The following is a 20061-nucleotide window of genomic DNA, read 5'->3' on the forward strand; positions in this document are numbered from 1 at the left end:
AATTTATTTGATGGGAATAAGAGGAGCAGGAGGCAAGACGGCCAGCCTATATTCATTCAAACTCAAGTGGCATAATAACAGCAAAACCAAATTCCAGCACACAACAAATGTGGGACAAAATAGGGCAGGAGAAGGTACATGCATCATGCATGGCAAACAAAACTTAAATTTGCTTTTAAGAATGGAGAATTAATTTACACCTCCGGACTTTGTACATATAGCCAGAAAACAATAATAAAAAAAAGTATATGATGGATGATCACAAGTACTCCTAGGAAACAAAGCTAACTATCTAATAAATCGGTGAACATCTTAATCCTAGGGGTGGGGGGAGCTCATTTAGCTGGCTCAGTGGAACAGTTTAAAATTGCCCTGATTGATTTGGATAAAAATTATTCAATTTTGAATGAAAGTAGTTTTTACAATGGCTCTCCTTAGCTCGTTAAGAATAAATATATGCTGAACTGATAAGGTAAAATATAATAAATTATATAAAAGTAATTTGAAGAAAGCTCGATAAAAAAGCCGACCAAGCTTTTTTCCCCCACTGATCATGACAGTCATTGAGAAAAACAAACAACACATGCTAGCTCATAACCCATATAAGAAAAAAAAAACCCTCTAATAAGCGATCGGACTATATGCTTCTCTAACTATAAATACATGACAATTATCAATCTTAACAAATTCAATACATGTATTTTTTTTCAGAGAATGCGAGAAGATTACCTTATAAATTGACGTATCTTTAAACCAACGTTAAGAAAAGAACAAATTCCATTTTAAAAATCCGGGTCAAGCATTTTATTATGTCCCTCAGAACAACTCACCAGACACGTCAATCCACATTACAGCTGGGTGGTGAAAGGTTGGAAGGCAATAAAAAAGTTTCATTTTCAAAGGGACCAAATATATTACTAGGTGATGTGTAGGTGTGTACACCCCCAAACCAATCACCCACCGGTTGATCACCACACCAGCAGCAAACCCAGCATTCCATAACCAAAGTGTGTGGCCAGATATCAGATGCCACCACCCTTGGCTACAAACTGCAACCGGCCACGAAACGACAACGACCAGCAATCACCAAACCCCCCACAGCGACACCCATGCTGCATACGTGGACGACCCAGCACGAATCTCCGCGCTAAATATTGTTTTAAAATAATTGTCTTGATTTTTTTTAATAATGATGAAAACTGATTCATATCTGTGGTATATAAAAGACACAGCCGATAAGTTATAAAAATTTAGGGGGAGGGGGGGGATTAATGTCATGGGATAAATTCACCCATCCCTTCAAATGATAGCCAGCTGAAATATAAAAAAAATGATCATATAGTAAATTCTATAATGAAAGTCTGAAAGTATTATGCCATCCAAAATAGAATAAATTATTTCCAACAACTGATTCCAAAATTGTGCGACGTAGTATCTTACTCCTTTTGTGAAAACATTAAACACCAAAGGTGGATCAAACTAGTAGAAGATGTGAAGATGACATGTATTTGGCTGGACAATTTTTCGTTTTCACCACTAAAAATTTCTTACATGGTTGTATTACGATAAACAAAGGTTCAAGCTTTTATAATTTGAGAATAATATTGTTTTGAATATTTGAAAACCTTGTTTAGAAAAATAAGTGGCATCAGTCTAAAAAATACGAGTGGCTAAAATCTAAAGATAAATAGTTTCACTTATTATTTATTTCAGTAAAAGAAAGTTTCCCTTATATAAAAAGGGATGTGAAGTATTTGAGTTTTTTTTTGCGCCAAAAAGTATAGCACCACTTCGCAATACTTTTATATATTTAAGATGCAATATAATTTGGTAATATGCTTGTCTAAAATATTTGAAAATATTTTTTTTTATAAAAATCCGACTGGTTAAAATTTTGAAGAGGGATAGTTTCACCTATTCTCCAGCTAAAAGAAATACTCCCTCCGTTTCAGGTTACAAGACGTTTTGATTTTGGTCAAATTTAAACTAATCTAAGTTTGACTAATTTTGTAAAAAAAATAGTAATATTTTTAACCCAAGACAAATATATTATGAAAATTTATTCAATTATAGATTTAATGAAACTATGCTAGTGTTATAAATATTACTAATTTTTTCTACAAAGTTAGTTAAATTTAGAGTAGTTTGACTTTGGTCAAAGTTAAAACATCTTCCAATCTAAAAGGGATTGAGTAGTATATATATATCACTTATATTTAGAAACGGAGTTAGGAGTATTTCTTTGAGTATTTTTCTACCTTTTGAGGGGCATCCCTATCGCAGAAGTCAAACCGGGCGGGGCCCATTCGCGAAAAAAAGCCCAAACCCGCGCCCGTAAATATACCAAATCCACCCCCCTCATCCTCGCCGCCGCGACTCCCAAACCTTTCGATCATCTCTTCGACTTCGTCGGAGTCGGAGTCCGAGTCCACCGCCTCGCCGGAGATGGAGCACGCCTCCTCGCCGCGCGCCCATGGCGTGGTGGTGATCGCGGTCGCCCCGGACCACGACGACGACAGCGGCAAGAAGGGGTGGCGTCTCGCCGCCGCCGCCGCCCCCGCCTTCGGGGACGAGGCGGGGTTCGGGGTGGAGGAAGAGGAGGAGGAGGGGGAGGAGGAGGAGGAGGAGGTGAGGTGGAGGGAGCGGCGGGTGGCGTCGCTGTGGCGCGTGGCCGGGGCGCTGCTGGTGGTCGCGGCGCTCGCGGTGGCGGGGCACTACTGCCTGTACCACGACCCGGCGGCGTTCTCGCGGGAGGAGGGGAGGTCGTCGTTCTTGCTGCCGCTGTACCCGAAGTCCAGCGGGGGCGGCGCGGCGGGGGAGTCGGCCGGTAGCGTCAAGCCGGACGGCGCCGGCGCGGAGGCGAGGGAGAATTCGTCGGCGCTGCTCCCGATCAGAGGCAATGTGTTCCCCGACGGGTGCGTGCAGCCGGTGCAAGAACTCGATTCCATTTCGTATGAAACAGTAGAGTTTTGATCCTTTCTCTCTTCCGAAGAACAAATTACTGGAGTTCTTTTTCGCGATCGGATGCTGGTTGGTCATGATTCCTTTTTATTGGGCGGGGTTATTCATCTATTCTTGCTTTAGGTAGAATTTCGGATTCTTTTGAGTTTGATTTGAGGTGGATTTTTTTTTGGTTTAACCTGCTTGGGCTTTGGAAAAGGTAGAACTACGGTGACTCGAGTTTCTTGGAAAAAGTTGATGGTTTGATTTATTACCTGTTCTTTTACAACAATGATTTCACATGAAACAGTTGAAATTTTTAAATAAATTTGGAAACATTCCTGCTTTCCTACATCTCTGTCCTGTCACTTTGATTGGGATGTTTTGACTGTCATATCAAATTGCATATAAGTCTTGACTATACAAATTGTCTGTTTATACTAGTATTTATTTGTGATTAGTTTAAGTTGAAGTAGGAAGGCTTCTAATGTGCTGGCTCATGGGTCAACGTTTGATGTTCATATTCTTCTTTCTCTTTGTATGATATGTTTAATCTTTGGCAGTTCATGTTCATTGATGTTACCTACCAGAATGCAGTGAATTGCAAATACTAACATGGAATTGGTGCCCTTCTGGGTATTCTGCTTTTAATCTGCAGGCAATATTACACTTCTATGTACATTGGGAATCCTCCAAGACCTTATTTTCTTGATGTTGATACCGGAAGCGACTTGACATGGATACAGTGTGATGCACCCTGCACAAACTGTGCAAAGGTATGCTCCAAATTCAATCACTTTCTTTTTTTTTGTCCTGTTTTTAATTTGGCTTTTTAGCTTTATTAGAATGAGTTTAAGTTAGCATGGATATCTTATTTCACCATCTTATTATGAGTCTAAATTTCCCAATTTCATTGTGTGTTTGTGTAATGATCATCCAACGTTGTTGCAGGGACCTCATCCTCTGTATAAGCCTGAGAAACCAAATGTGGTTCCTCCGAGAGATTCATATTGTCAAGAACTGCAGGGCAACCAGAACTATGGTGACACTAGCAAGCAATGTGACTATGAGATCACTTATGCCGATCGGAGCTCCTCTATGGGAATCCTTGCAAGGGACAACATGCAACTGATCACTGCAGACGGTGAAAGGGAAAATTTGGACTTCGTATTTGGGTATGACTTGATTTCCGATAACTAATTCTCTGAAATTTGTGAAGATGGGATGCTCTTTTCTGAATGGTAACCATCTGCCATCTGTGTACCATCTGCAGGTGTGGATATGATCAGCAAGGAAATCTTTTGTCGTCGCCAGCAAACACTGATGGGATCCTGGGCTTGAGCAATGCAGCAATAAGCCTTCCTACCCAGCTAGCCAGCCAAGGGATAATTTCCAATGTTTTTGGCCATTGCATCGCGGCAGATCCCAGCAATGGTGGATATATGTTTCTTGGTGACGATTACGTTCCTAGATGGGGAATGACATGGATGCCTATCAGAAATGGTCCAGAGTAAGTCCCATCCTTTTGTTTGTGAAAGTTTCATTACTTTTCCCTTGGATACTATGCATCATTTTTACTAGATATAATATGCTCTGTCTGCAAAAGATCTTGAGAAATCCTAACCAACTCTTGTCACCCTCAAGACTGAAAGTACAGGGGAAATTTTGCCCAACTGCTCTTTGATATAATATTTTTAACTTTTTGCAGTTTTGCACTGATGCTAGATATAGATTTATTTTTTTTACACTAGTAATAGTAATCGCATTGATGATTCGATCATACTTCCAAGAAATGTCATGAAACTTATCACAAAAAAAAAAAAGAAATGTCATGAAACTGGCAAAATGCTCTGCATATTATCACTCTTATAATTCACCTAATCTTTTTGCTGTAAAAGATGGGGCGAGCCTATATGTTCAGATGTCAGAAAATTAGCATAAGTTCCAGCAAAAATAAAGAAATGATGCCATACGAGGCTGGTATTTCCTTTTAGCATTGATATGATCTATGTAACTGAAACTTGTCCCTTTTCATTCTGTCAGGAACCTATACAGCACAGAAGTCCAGAAAGTGAACTATGGAGATCAGCAGCTTAATGTGCGACGAAAGGCAGGGAAGTTAACTCAAGTGATATTTGACAGTGGGAGCTCATATACGTATTTACCACACGACGACTACACAAACCTGATTGCTTCAGTGAGTGCCTCTATTAATTCCCTTACATATGGAGCCAGTTCAATCTCATCTTACTCATGTTTACTTGCAATTTTTAACAGCTTAAAAGTCTCTCTCCAAGCCTTTTACAAGATGAGTCGGATCGAACACTACCGTTCTGCATGAAACCCAATTTTCCAGTGAGGTAACGTGTTGAAACTATACGTCCAAAATAAAATAAGTGTTGAAACTACTCATGTGCTAAAGAGGGCAAATTTCCAATGTCCAGTTCCAGATAAATAAACACACAGTTCTTAAACAATCCTCTGCATTTTTCAGGTCTATGGATGATGTGAAACACCTGTTCAAACCCTTGAGTCTGGTATTCAAAAAAAGATTGTTCATCTTGCCAAGGACATTCGTTATCCCCCCTGAGGACTACTTAATCATCAGTGTAAGTTTCCATGATCAACTTTCATATTTATCAAACGTCCAATTAAATTTTGGACATCTACAGCAATATTCCCTCGAAAATTTTCAACAAGGAGAGCAAAGCCATACCATAAGTCATTCATCATGTTTTTCTCTGGAATCTTTTTACAGGATAAGAACAATATCTGCCTAGGAGTGTTGGATGGAACAGAGATTGGTCATGACTCAGCGATAGTAATCGGAGGTATCCATCTGACATTTTCCTTTGGTACATTTCTGTTGCCGAATTCACTCACTGTAGTTTCTAAACTTGCATTTGCTTGCTGTTTATTTTTTCAGATGTTTCCCTTCGAGGAAAGCTAGTTGTATATAACAATGATGAGAAGCAGATAGGATGGGTTCAGTCAGACTGTGCCAAGCCACAGAAACAAAGTGGATTTCCTTTCCTCTTTAAAAGAGTGCTGCAAAATCAACTTTTGTAAATGTCACATAGAAATTGAAATTTACCACCAGCTCGACTGACCATGCTTTACTTTTGGACGTGCAAATTCTACGTTCAAAGCTGCCATAATCAATATCAGTGAAAGTAATTAAACAGGACATAGGGTAAAAAGAAGATGTAAGTAGAGATAGCCAGTAAGTATGTTGTACTTAGTAATTTGTCTCTTCTGTATACACAAAGAAGCAGAATTATGTATATGTATTTTGTAGAATATATCTCAACCACCTGTAAAGAGTATATCTCATCCACTTGTAAGACTAAGTGGTGAAGCATATATCAGTGAAGCCATGGCATTTCTCGTTCATAACTCCTGTTTATATTGTGATTGCTATCTGATGGAATATAGTGAGAATGGTACATAGGGAGCATAAAAAACACACAACAATATATTGCAGGCAACAGCAAAACTTAGCAAAGGGCAATAGAGCAATCAATAAGTGAAAAAAAAGATCTCAACTTTGGGCGAAGTACAACAAAAGGATGAAGAGGACTTGTGAACACACTATAACTTCCTCAGTGGAGTAGGTCAAGAAACACTGTACCAAATGTACTTGAGCGGCCCATGCATCTATAGCCAGGAGCAACAAATTATTAGCAGGTTGATTAAACACATTAGTAGTACAATGGCCATTTTTACCATGATGGATCACTTTAGTGGTAGCAAACTGGAGCTCCATTCAAAAATAAAGCTCGCAATATTCTCATTGCATATACACAAGTGTAGAATTTATACACATTTCGTGGTTCGTAATTCTTAAACAAAACTGTATTGAAAAAAAAAAAAGAATAACAAGGTTTCAGATGAAACTAGTAGGGTCATTTGCGATGTTAACTCTTGATTCCGACGAATTTGCATATTTTATGGAGAAAGCCGCCATCACTAGTACTAACTGCAACAGGCTCCTGCACAGGCTCTTTGAAGTTAGCCTTATCACTCAACTCTTGAAATGCATTAACAACGTTCTGTAGTCGGGCAACAAACTCGATTAGAAGGGAGGCAAATGTGGCCAAGGACAGAGCACTTGCACTTTCATATGTTTTTGTTTCCTCGTCTTCAAGTGGCAGATTTGGATGGAATGATCTTCGAGCAGGCCAAGACAGTAACTTGAAATCTACAGTTGATGATGAATCATGTCTGCTCAGAAATGAATTAACAGCAAAGCTTTTTGAATGATGCGCTGTAGTTTGTTCAACAATTGTAGGCTCCTTCACTTCGATCTTGTTTTCCTTTCCCATAATGCCAGTGCCATTCAGAACTTCTTTGATACCTTCGGCTTGCTTGCTAGTGTCCCATCTTTCAGTATTCACAAGAAGGTACGACTTCTCATCAATCCTTTTTTGCAACTGTTCAGCAGCCAAGTGGACTTCTGCTAGAATATCTGAAGAGCTCAATTTGGTCATTGTCTTGACTTTGTCTCCAAGCTCGCGCAACACTTTTGCACCTTCTATACCAACTCTCTGAATTTCTGCACTAAAAACCTTTCTGCTTTCTGGTGGTGCCTAAGATCAAAATCCGATATATATTTTTGTTTATAAAAATAATAAAAGCAGAAGTCTAAAGTGTGCTATAGAAATTTTATGAGAAAACCTGAATTTCGGAAAGAATACAGCCATGCAATGCCATGACTGCAAAGGAGCAATGCCTCAATGCCCCACCAACTTTGGTGAAATTCCTCCAGGGGTACTTCATCATTTTGTAAGCGCCATGGGGTGGCTCCCATATAGCAAAACCCAACTGCAAACAGATAAGAATGTGATCAATTGACCACTCAAGAAATCTAAGTAGAACTCTTAAATTTAGAGCAAGATCAAACCAGAGTTTCCTCTTGTGCTGATGCCTCAACTGCTGCCCTATAGCCACTATATAGAGGATCATCAGATGCTTGATATACAAGTATTTTCGAAGGAATCCTTTCATACTCCATGCATTTCAAATATCCATCAACGCAACCTAGAATGAACAGCCAAAAACGGTATCAAGCATACAATACTTGATATCATAATTTGGCAAGAAATGCATAAACATCAGATGTATCTATGCTCTATAGCAATTGCAGTGCTAGCACAAAGCCACAAACAATATTCTTTTACCACGCATTTCAACATAAAGTCAAATAACGCAACATGGAAAAAAAATACTATAGATGGTTGGTTTGCGGGGTTGGAGTTTCATACCTTCCAAGGATTTTGCAACACCAATGAAGTTTTTTGCAACCAAATTGTGCAAATCTTGTCCAGCCCATATTGGGTAAATACCTACATTGATTCCTAGACTGACAGCAGCACCAATAGCAATTAATATAAATCTACTCACAGCCGTATCAGTGAACTTCCCTGTGTTGTACCCAGAAACCATGACATAGCAGAATGTCAACAAGAATACGCGGAACCCATACTCATAGGCCTTCATTTTTGGATGCAGTTTCGTCAAGGTTGTGAAAAAAGCTAACAATGAAAAACATCAAAGCAACATACTACAAGTTAGATATACTCACAAGTCAACACTACAGCCAGCACCAGGAAATGATAGACAACAGCCACAGGCAACAGATGCAATACTCACCAACAATAAATATGCTAATTATAAGAATTACTTCCTCCAGCTTTCCCAGGTGTTTGGACAATTCGGCGACTGCTAGCGCAAGCCCTCCAGCGGTAAGGGTACCCAATCCCCTATTAAAACCTTTGCTAAATGTTGCACCTGTATTAACACGAACCACATTATTCAAGGGTGACAATTTATTTTTGAGTAAATTGCACTTTGAGCCATGTTTTAGCGCCAGAGTTTCAGTTTGGACCACCCCTTAATTCATGTTTTCGCTTTGGACTAAATAATTCCCTTCCATTGCATATTGGACTACCCCCACTGTTTATCTCTTCCATCCCTTCTTGCTCCTCCCTGAACTCCGGCCAGCCAATACCCAAAGACGCTGCACGCGCTCGAGCTCTGCCAGCCCTGAGTGGCTTGAGCTCAGCATCCATGTGAGCACGAAGTGTGCACGGAGGAACGTACAAATTATGATACAAACACAAAGAAAAAACTATGATGCAAGCTCAAGCCTCTGATTGGGTGCTTGCCAAAGAATGCATGCCAATCCAAAGAAAATCATGCAAATAACCCATCACAATCAGACCTCAAGAGTCATATAATCGAGGCTAAGACGCTACTCAATGAAACAGCTCAATCTCAAAGCAACTATCTTGCCAAACCATCACCCTCTCAGAAAGGCACTCCTTCCTTAGCGTGTTGCAAAGCGTACTGGTGCTCGGCAATTGACTCGAGCGCAGCGCAACGCCGGTGGAGCTTGAGCATCAGAGGTGCCAACGGATGGAGCTCGTGCCACCCTAGCTGTGGGTGGAGCTTGAGCTCAAGCTAGGCCACAGTGCAGCATGGGAGGAGCTTAAAGCGTGGCAGTGTGCGCAAGGTTCCTCCGGAATTTGAGCTTGAGCCACTCAACACCAGCAGAGCCGAGCGCATTGCAGCTCTTCTGGATCCTAGCAGCTAGCCATAGTTTAGGAGGAGATGAAAGAGATGAATAGTGGAGGTGGTTCAAGATGAAACCAAATGAAATATTATCAAGTCCAAAGTGAAAACATAGCATAATGGGTGGCCCAAATTAAAACCTTGGTAAGAAACTGTAGCCCAACGTGCAATTTACTCTTTATTTTTTTTCAGTTTTACACACAAAGGAATATATCATTTTATAATTATAAAATGTTTATTATGTGAATTGTAGATACGAAAATACTCCCTCTAATCAGAAAAGACATGCGCTACAGTAAAATCAAGTTAATTTTGGGCAAAACTATTGCTTACAATGTATGGTTTGGATATATGAAAATGATGCAAACATTATTTTTATAAGAATAATAATGTTATTATTATAAAGTTTTATGAATATGCAGTAATAGAGTGTGGTCCAAATAGCGTCCTGTTGACTCAAAAAGGAATAAAATGCAAACTTGCAAGCCAACAGTAGAATTATGAGCAAAGCATTATTAATTGTATTTAATATTTCGGCATTAAAACAATATTACAGAAAATAGAAGTTGTCTCCAGTGCAGGCGTTCAGCAGCAACTGTGGTCAATGCTATATTTTTTGTCCTACTCAAACAACATCCACTTCTTTAGTCAATGTGTCCCCTATTTCATTTAATTCTACAGTTGGTTGTAGAACAAAGTGGGTCCAAACAACATATACTATCTAGCAACAAAATTTAGTGGTACTTTCCAGCACTAATGGATAAATTTAGGACGTTTCAGAGAGGCCACAGGCACACGTTCTAAGACGTGGTGGACCATAACCACTTTAAAACGGGGTAAACATCCCAGCACATGAATACTTAATCGTAGTTAGTATCTGCAAGTGAACAAGCAGGAACTCTTTAATCATCAAATCTTATTCTATCACAGGTTTTCTATAATTCTCCTTGTTCGGTTGCACGTTCTACTTACAAGAATAATAACAGAAGGTCAACAGATGAACCAAAATGGAAGACAGGTTCCCCCATTTCCCTTGGAAATAGAATATCTCATCCTCAATGCTCTTGCTCTACACACTAGTACTACACAGACAAATTAGTTTGGGTGACACGATTTGTGAGTCTTGATTTGCAGATGCAACTTCTGATCTGTAAATCTGATCAACTTTTTCTCTTTTTTGCGAAATCTCTACAAAGGAATGAAGAAGGAGAAGTAGCACAAAGTACATCGAAAACCATCGATCGATCGATCGATCTTTAGTGCCTAGAACCACGAAGAGAGCGAAGAAAAAAAAACCAGAGAGTAAGGAATACCGATGCTGAACTCGAAGACGACGACGACGGTGAGGATGGCCCAGACGGAGTGGCTGACGATGTCGCGGGGCTCACGGAGGAACACCAGCAGCGAGATGAGCGCCAGCGCCAGGCCGACCTTGGCCGCGAACACGGCCTTCCGCGGGTCGGCCCGCGCGAACGCCCACAGCTCCTCCGCCGCGCCGCGCACGGCGCCCCACACGCGCGCCGCCGCGGCGCCGGCACGCCGGACCAAGCCCTCCTTCCACCCACCCCCTTCCCCGCCCCCGCCCCCGTCCCCGCCCCTCCCGCCGCCCGGCAGGCCCCACGCCGACGACAGCAGGGGCACCTCCCGCGCCCCGCCGCGCTGGTCCTCCAGCGTCGACCACAGCGTCCCCAGCTGCCCCGGCGGCGGCGGCGGCGAGGACCCCGCGCTCCCCGCGGCCGCCATGGCCGGTGGATCCGGAACGCTCTAGAAGGTTCCCGCGGCGAAGGATTCGGTCGGTGGCTGACGATGGAATCTCAATCTCGTGTGGGGCCGGGGGGGCACTAGTGTACTAGTGGAGTAGTGTGCGTGTCCCGGAAAGCTGGCGGTTGCCGCGGCTCGCGCGCACACTGGCTTGTCTCTGCCCGTAGAGCAGTTGTATCGAGGAGTATGGCCGTGGCACACGGAGATTTTGCCGGTTTTCTTTTTTTTTTTTTCGTAGCGAATGGGTTCAGGACGAATTGAGATCCAAAGCAGTTGGTATTGTGACTGCACACAATCTAAGCCCTATATTTATTGATCCAATGGTCCAAATTGTTTACTACAATAAAATCAGAACCGTACAATTTTCATATAAAAAATGCTACAGTACTAAGAGGCATATGAGCCATCTGTTTTAAATCCAATGATGCTCCTGCGACTGCTTAACTTGCAGTCACAGTGGCCACTGCACTGGAACCGAATCCGTTCAGGACTTGTTTTTCCATGGATCATGACTTCCATGTCTACTACTCCCTTTGTATTTGATCGTACGTCTTATTTAAAAATTTTAAGTATTTATTATTTTTTTTATACATATAGTTTTACATATTTCACAAAAGTATTTAAATAAGACAAACGGTCAATCATGTTTAAAAAAGTCAATAACGTCAAATATTTAGGGACAGAGGGAGTACTATATTTTTTATTTTTATATATCTAAAGTATAAGTCGCTTTTAATTACTCTGGTGTTTGGTCAGACAAAACCATATCGCTGTTCAAGTACCACTAGAATTAACAGTCAGCTCCTGAGCCGAGTATATTAGTGTTTTTGTTTTCATTACACGGAAAAAAAAAAAGGCCTGCGCACACACGACATACCTCAGGATGAATTCGTTCCTTAACACGTAAAGACTTGACAAATTCCTATCCCCACTAAAATTCAATTTAAAACGTATCAACATGTATATATCATATTAATAGGTATAAGGATTTGAACACTTATTAAATGAAGTCGTGCACAGCACAACTCCAGTATAACACCACCAATGTTTCATGAGTAGATTAGCATTAATAACTATAGGTTGTACTAATCAACTTACTAGGATAAATTTACCCTTATCTTCATCTCCTCATTTTTTTTTCTTTTTTATAGCTTTTTTTTAGGCAACTGATATTATCATTGGTTTCTTGTAACATGTTCAACCTCCATATGCCTCTTCTCTGTACACTAATTCGTTGAACTCCCAATGTTTAACCTGTGCCCACCAACTACAATAACCATGGCATTTCTCATTTTAGTCAACCAAAACCTTCTTCCTAGACGACAAACTAAGATTGGATTCTAACGTAAGGTAGGAGTGGGAAGATATATAGGTTGAGAGTTGAGACGAGGAAGAGATATTTTTTTTTAACCTTTGCCACTTCAGAGGATCGTGAGTGGCAAATAATCTGTCACTTTGTGAGAGAGTATATTGTTAATGAGATTGTACTTGTTTGGTTGAAAGTAACAAATAGTTAAACGTCCAGAATAGAAGTGTATCCTAAGAAGGAACAACTAGGGCTACCTTAGCTTCACAGTGTGTGACATCAAGTAGCATCGCGAGATGGCAAATGGCGACAGCCAAGCCACTGCCTAGGCCAACGGTCAATGGTGACAGTTAGGGACTTGTGTTCTTCTAACTTTATGTCGAAGGAGTTGCTTCGAAAATATAGTGGTTCGTTAAGCATTTTAAGACAGTGAAAACATTTCTGCAGATGAATACTCCTATTTCATATTATAAGTTATTTTATCGTAAGTTAATTTTTGTTCAAATTTAATTATGATTGTCATTGCGGTCCTAGGAGAAGTGGTGAGATCAGTCGAGCCAACCAATTGAGTCATTGAAATGACCACAGAAAGCACATCACTAAGCCTAGCTCCTTAGAGCTCCTATTGCAAATTATGGCTTCCTTAATATCAAAATTTCAACAAGGAGGCTGAGCGAGCAAAAACATAACAAAAACTATAAAAACTATAACACCAAAATTACATTTATTCCATCCACTATATCTATTTTGTGTTAAAAATGATACTATATTTTTCTATTAACTTGATATCAAATTTTGAAAATGTCTAATTTAGAACAAACCTAAAAGGCTAGTGAACAGTAGGACCAGCACAAAAACCATCGAAAAGCATATCCACTTTTACTGCGAAGAAACCCAAAGAAGATGAAGCAGAAGAAGAAATCGGTCCCAAAGCTCTGTACTGTACGTACGTACCGATGCTGAACTCGAAGACGACGACGACGGTGAGGATGGCCCAGACGGAGTGGCTGACGATGTCGCGGGGCTCCCGGACGAACACCAGCAGCGAGATGAGGGCGAGCGCCAGGCCGACCTTCGCCGCGAACACGGCCTTCCGCGGGTCGGCCCGCGCCAGCGCCCACAGCTCCTCCGCCGCGGCGCGCGCGGCGCCCCACCCGCGCTCCACCGCCGCGCCGGCTCGCCGGAGAAGTCCCTCCTTCTCCCTCTCCCGCGCTCCCGGCAGGCCCCCCCACGACGCCGACGACGACGACGACAGCAGGAACGGGACCAACTCCTCCTCGTGCGCCCCGCCGCGCTGGTCCTCCAGCGCCGACCACAGCGACCCCAGCTGCGCCGGCGGCGGGGCCCTGGCGGAGGCCATGGCCGGCGGGCTCGAAAGTCGCGCGCGTGCTCGCGGTCGCTCGCGGCGCGAAGGTGATCGCGCAGCTTGCCGGGGATTCGCCCAGGTGGACGGAATCTGGTGGGATTGCGTGCACGCGCCGCAGGCTCCTCTGAGCTTGATTAGTCTAGTTGTTGGGCTGGTTCAGTTTAGAGGAATTTTAATTCATAGGGAATTAGGAATAAGAAAATGAAGGAATGGTAAGAAATGCACACATCAATCTATATAATTTTTTCAAGGGGTTCGAGTGGATGGAAATTTTCTTATGCTCTCTCTATAACTTGGAGGGAAAGAAAAATTTCTTTTGATTTTCATATCACTGGTGGAGAAATGCTCTTTACTCCCGGTTTGGAACCCTTATGAATCCAGATCCCGGTTCAAATAATCTCTTTAGTCCTGGTTAGTAACACCAACCGGGAGTAAAGAGAGGAATTTTAGTTCACTAAAGAGGGTAGCGCCACGTCTCTCTTTTCTTTCTTTTTTCATTATTGCTTGAATATTGATTTCACACCAATCCCACCAAAATCACAAAATCTATACCTATACTAATTGGATACTTTTTTTTTGGAGCTCTCACGTTAATCAGAATAATCTAACCGTTGATTAGCTAGATCATCAAATCGTGACCATAGATTACATATTGTAACCGTGGAATTTTAAAAGCCCAACGACTTATCTGGGCCTCCATCCAATGTACGTTAGGCATCTATATATTGTCCCCTTGTCGTCGTATCGATCTCTGCTGCCGCATTCGACTCCGCCGGCGATCAGATCAGTATCTTATACGTCGATCTCCTTGACCCTGCACCCGAAGAACTCTGTCAACCAGACCCTGCTCAATTCTCATGTTCTGGTATTACTTTATCTATCAAGATTTGATTCAAGTTGATCTGCAGCTACTACAACTCCGTTTTAAAGCAAGATTTGATTTTTTTTTACAGGTTCCTCATCTAAAACTATGTATAAATTAATCTCAGCTTTCGTGATCTTGATAGCATAATCTTGAGGGAGTTTGCAAGGTATATTCGTTTGCTATTAAGTTTATTTCTCCCATGTTCTCTATAAGCAACCAATAGGCTTTACCATGTATCTTTCATGTTTTTCCTATTGTCTTTACAGATCTTTACAGTATCAATATCCACTTATTTCTGAAATTCAAAATTTAAAATTAGCATGTGTAGATCTTTTGACCAAAACCACAGTTAGCAAGCTAACGAAGATAAAAAAATTTTATTGTTAAAATACTATGAATATTAGCAGTATGATGCACGGTTTGACGATTAGATCTATACAAATCAGACATTTTATATTTTCAAAAGCTTCCGCAATAGCTAGAAATATATGACCATTTATTTATATTTTTTAAAAATCTAATAATATATTCTAAATTTCTGAATTATGTATATTTTAGATTCTCATTTTAATATTGTTAATTGCCCAAATTATATATGAACTAAGAAAATGACCAGGATATTCAACATAGTATTAAAAACTCTCATATTTGTTATATACATATATATGAATAATTAATCTGTTAACCCATTCAAGTTTTACATGATAACAAATTAATATCAAATATGACCCGTGCAACGCACGGGTTGACGGCTAGTCATCACAAATTCTAAATCAAGATGCCCCTACATCCTAGATCAAAGTAACAACATCACAAATCATAATATTCACATCACAAATTCTAAAAAAACTTACATCACAAATACATCACAGATCAAATACAAATACATCACAGATCCAACGAATCACAGATTCTTTAAAAAAGGAAAAAAAAGAAAAAAAAAGGAAGAAACCGGCCGCCGCTAGCTCCTGCCGCCGCCGCCTCTTGCCGCGGGCGGCTGCCAACGCCTCCCACCGCGGGCCACCGCCGTCCACGCTCGGGCCCCCGCCGCCACACCCCTCCGCCGGCCTCGCTGGCTCTACCGAGACTTCGAGAGAAGAGAAGAGAAGTTACCGAGAGAAGAGAAGAGGAATAGAGAGGGTAAGAGTGTGTGAGAGAGAGAGGAGGAATAAGAGATAGAAATTTTTGAGGATAAGAGTAAGGGATTATATACGGTATATAGATTTTTAATCCCGGTTAGGAACAACAACCGGGACTAAAGTTAGGATTTTTAAAGATCACATCGTCCCCTTACACCTATAAACCGGGACTAAAAATGCTTTTTAGTCCCGGTTTTCAATGAAACTAGGACTATTGTGGATTTGGGTCGACCGACCAAAGATGGTTTCTTCAGTAGTGCATACTCATTTTTACAATCGAATGACACTTCTAAGAATTATAATCCTTAGAAATCCAAATAAACCATGCTAATTTCCTTAAGGACATCATCACTATATATTCATCCAGTGTGTAATAAGGTGTGACCTACAAAACAGGTTATAATTGTTGCTAGTTATTACAAATCGCAATGTGTAGATAGTAAGGTAGGATGAACCATATCTAAAGCAATGGTTAAAAAAGAGAGTGTGAGAGAGGAGAGAGTTTAATTTTATCTACTGCTTCTTACCAGGTAGAAGTGCTATTGCTAGGAGTCACTGCATCCTTAACTACCCACCTCCATAAAGGTAAGAGAAAATCCATAAAATGCCATCGACAAGCACCTTGATCCTAGAAATGCCATTGACAAACGCAACTTCCTGAAAATGCCATCGTACAAGCCTATTTCTCCCAGAAATGCCATCACACCGTTAGTCCACACCGTTAGAACAAAACATTTTACAAGAATGACTAAATTGCCCTCACTCCAAATAATACTATCCCAATCCACCGGTAAAAAAAAAACTACCGCTAATGCTTGATGCGTTACATGGCCGGCCTGCCTCGAAGGCGCCGGCCTGACACGCGGCTAGCCAGAGGAAGTGGGAGGCTCACGTCAGCGGCGGCGAATGACTCGTCGTCGCTGTGGTTGGAGTCGGAGTCGGCGCTTCGCTCGCCGTCGCTGGAGGAAGAGGAGGAGAGGCGGGCGAGCCCCGCGGCGGTCATGCTCCAGACGCGGGCGCCGCAGTAGGGGCAGCGGACGTGCGGCTCGAGCGGGCCATGGTGGATGACGAGGAACGCGCGCGTCCGCGACGGCATGAACCCGCGGTACGCGCCCACGATGTCGTCGTACACTGCGCCAGCGACGGCCAGTGGCGGAGCTAGCGGCATCGTTGAGCCCGGGCGAGTAATAGCGTTTTTCGGTGATCGACTAATTTTGATAGGTGTTGACAGCTATTCGTAGTGAAGACGACATCGACGGAGCACGGGCGGCCGCCCGACCTGTCCGGGAGGTGGATCCGCCACTAGCGACGGCCACCGCGTGCTCGCAAAGTGGCCCGGCACGGCGGCGGCCGCGCGGCAGCAGAAGAAGAGCAGCTTCGCCATCACCGGCCAACCTCCCCCAATGAGTCGATGCCTGGGACCGTCGTGCGGATGCCTGCTGCCGAGGCGCCGTCGCCTGGGACCACCGTGCCTGCGGCCGACGCGCCGCCGCCTGGGACCACCGCGCCGCCGCATGCCACCTCCTCGCCGCCCGTCGCGTCAACGCCTGGGACCACCGCGCGGACGCCTGCTGCCGACGCGCCGCCGCCTGGGACCGACGCTCCGCTGCCTTCCACCTCCTCGCCGCCCGTCACGTCGACGCCTGGGACCGCTGCCACAGGCGCCGCCTGGGACCACCGCGCCGCCGCCTGGGAGCCCCGCGCCACCGCCTGCCACCTCCTCGCCGCCCGTCGCGTCGACGCCTGGAACTGATGTGCCACCGCCTGGGAGCGTCGCCTTGCCGCTGTCGCCCATCGGGAGCTGGCGATTGAAGTGGAGGGGAGGAATAGTGGCCGGCGATGGGATGGAAGAGAAGGGGATTTATCCTTTGTTGAGGAGGGTAATTTGGTCATTTTGACAAAATTAACGGTGTCTAACAGAGTGAAAGTGACGGCGATGGCATTTTTGGGACAAAATGGCTCGTACGATGGCATTTGCTGGAAGTCGCGTTCGTCGATGGCATTTCTTGGATTAGGGTGTTTGTCAATGGCATTTCATGGATTTTCTCTAAAGGTAAAGTAGTACGAAGACTTCTTACTACTCATTTTGTATGAACATTATGGATGCTCTAAGACACTGACACTGGACTTGCCACGCAGTGAGCATTTTGATGAATTGTTGTACAGCAAAATGTGCAATACTGGGCATTTCGCAAGTTTTTTTTTTTTTGTGGTTTTGGTTGGTTTCTTTGTCACGGATGGGTTGAAGAATGTTTTCTCAGATGGGCGTATATATATGGGAAAATATATGGCGGAAACAAACCTGACATAGAACATTGTAGAGCTAACCCTAAACAAAGTTTGAAAGAGTTGGAATTGCAAAGTATTCTTTTAATTTGAATTCAGTTATGAAATACAATTCTGAACTTAATTAACTATTTTCCTAAAATCTAAAAAAGGTATATTAGGCTATAAGAATTTGACCTTCTTGGTAACACATATCAAACGGATCCTATGTATCTATAAAGTTCATCCCCACTAAGTATAGTTAATGTTAATTCTCTCTCTTATGGAGCCACATCACCTTAATTATTTTTAGCTTTTGGATCATTCATCAAAAGTGCAAATTACATCTCCTCTCTACAAAAGACATCCCATACAACCTAATCATTTACAACCTTTGAATAATTGATCAAGATATAAAATATATAAGCACATGAAAGAAAATCATATAGTAAAAAAGTAAGAAACTTTTACAACTCATATCTTTGATTTTTATCATAATTTTCTCGTAACAACGTGCGAGGTACCATATACTCTCTCCGTCCCTAAATATTTGACGCCGTTGACTTTTTTAAACATATTTGACCGTTCGTCTTATTAAAAACTTTTGTGAAATATGTAAAACTATATGTATACATAAAAGTATATTTAACAATGAATCAAATGATAAGAAAAGAATTAATAGTTTTTAATAAGACGAACGGTCAAACATGTTTAAAAAAGTCAATGGCATCAAATATTTAGGGACGGAGGGGGTAGTTATTATCGAAATGATTCCGATGATGCATGCCCTTCTTAATTTCTATCAATGTCGTTATTATGTTTGTCCACCACCCTCTAGTACTCCTGATTGCAATGGCAGTCCATGTAACCACACCTCTTATTGATGTTGTTATATGGTTGCCATACACATCAGAGTTTCTTATCATGCTCCTATGACATTGATTTATCTATTTAATGTTTTGTGGGAGCGCCGTGACCTTCTGGCTGCCGTATGGGCATTAGTGTACGTTGCACCGCAAATGTAGTTTGTGCCACTCATTTCTTACCTCAATCCCACTTCATAGGGATCCATATCCACTTAGAGCAAGTCTAATAGTACAGCTCACTACTAGCTCCAATTCATCTATATTTAATCTAATAGCCAATTCATATAATAATTGCTTACTATACTATTAATATATGGTCCCACCTGTCATACACACAGTGTGTCTTGGAGTCCGTGCTGCAGCTAGCTACAGATCTGTAGCCCGCTGCTCTTCTCTCTCATCGTTTATCTTATTAAAATATGTTTATAGCTGGCTAATAGCCTGCTATTGTACCTGCTCTTACTTCGGGCGCTAAAGATAGAGACGCACAATAAATGAGTCTAACACCACAGTAGAAAAAAGTGATTTTGCAGTTATTTTTATAGCTACAGTTTAAAACAATCAATTGTATTGTACCGCACTACTGTTTCTTTAGTATTGTAGCATACTTTAGAGATTGATCTCGTTCGTTTGCTGTGAATCGGATGGCTGAAAACACCCCAAAGTCATGATACTGTTCATCTGACTTTAACCCCCCCTAAAGTTAGGGGATCTTAATCACTCCGTAGTCCATATAGGTCCTATTTGAGATAGCTGAAATCAATAGATAATCTGATGTTGTGATAACTACTTGAAGGTATAAATGAGTGACACAAAGTTGAAGTTGATTTAGGAAACTATTTTAAAATTCCTATAAAAAATTATATATAAAACATACAATTTAGAAGTTTAGGACATGCGCAAACTAAAATCCGAAATCACAAGAGAAGCCATAATCTTTGTTTGGATGGACCGAAATCGAGGCCCACACACATTCGTGG

The 20061-nt window shown here is 41.9% G+C and overlaps 3 protein-coding genes across 4 annotated transcripts; 1 reads left to right on the forward strand and 2 right to left on the reverse strand.

Annotated features, from left to right (window-relative positions):
• The first annotated feature begins 2366 nt into the window (after positions 1–2366).
• On the forward strand, positions 2367–6333 carry LOC4340719 (aspartyl protease APCB1). The gene is made up of 9 exons (XM_015787923.3): positions 2367–2915; positions 3599–3716; positions 3892–4115; positions 4214–4450; positions 4984–5137; positions 5218–5300; positions 5435–5549; positions 5699–5771; positions 5867–6333. The coding sequence occupies exons 1-9, from the start codon at positions 2446–2448 to the stop codon at positions 6007–6009; spliced, it is 1617 nt and encodes a 538-aa protein (XP_015643409.1). The 5' UTR covers positions 2367–2445; the 3' UTR covers positions 6010–6333.
• A 372-nt stretch (positions 6334–6705) lies between these two features.
• LOC4340720 (aluminum-activated malate transporter 9) lies at positions 6706–14083 on the reverse strand. Of its 2 annotated transcripts, none has more exons than XM_015787922.3 (6): positions 13535–14083; positions 8593–8730; positions 8205–8474; positions 7844–7980; positions 7618–7764; positions 6706–7529 (listed from the first exon to the last, which is right to left on the reverse strand). In XM_015787922.3, exons 1-6 carry the CDS (start codon positions 13938–13940, stop codon positions 6858–6860), a joined length of 1770 nt encoding a protein of 589 aa, XP_015643408.1. In that variant the 5' UTR covers positions 13941–14083; the 3' UTR covers positions 6706–6857. The 2 variants fall into 2 exon arrangements, with proteins under 2 accessions (XP_015643408.1, XP_015643407.1); XM_015787921.3 differs by lacking the exon at positions 13535–14083 and adding an exon at positions 10827–11335.
• A 2690-nt stretch (positions 14084–16773) lies between these two features.
• LOC112939249 (EID1-like F-box protein 3) lies at positions 16774–17466 on the reverse strand. The gene is made up of 3 exons (XM_026026016.2): positions 17267–17466; positions 17172–17229; positions 16774–17097 (listed from the first exon to the last, which is right to left on the reverse strand). Exons 1-3 carry the CDS (start codon positions 17464–17466, stop codon positions 16774–16776), a joined length of 582 nt encoding a protein of 193 aa, XP_025881801.2.
• Positions 17467–20061: the final 2595 nt, after the last annotated feature.

Source organism: Oryza sativa, chromosome 6 (genome assembly GCF_034140825.1).
Source record: "Oryza sativa Japonica Group chromosome 6, ASM3414082v1".
NCBI lineage: Eukaryota > Viridiplantae > Streptophyta > Magnoliopsida > Poales > Poaceae > Oryza > Oryza sativa.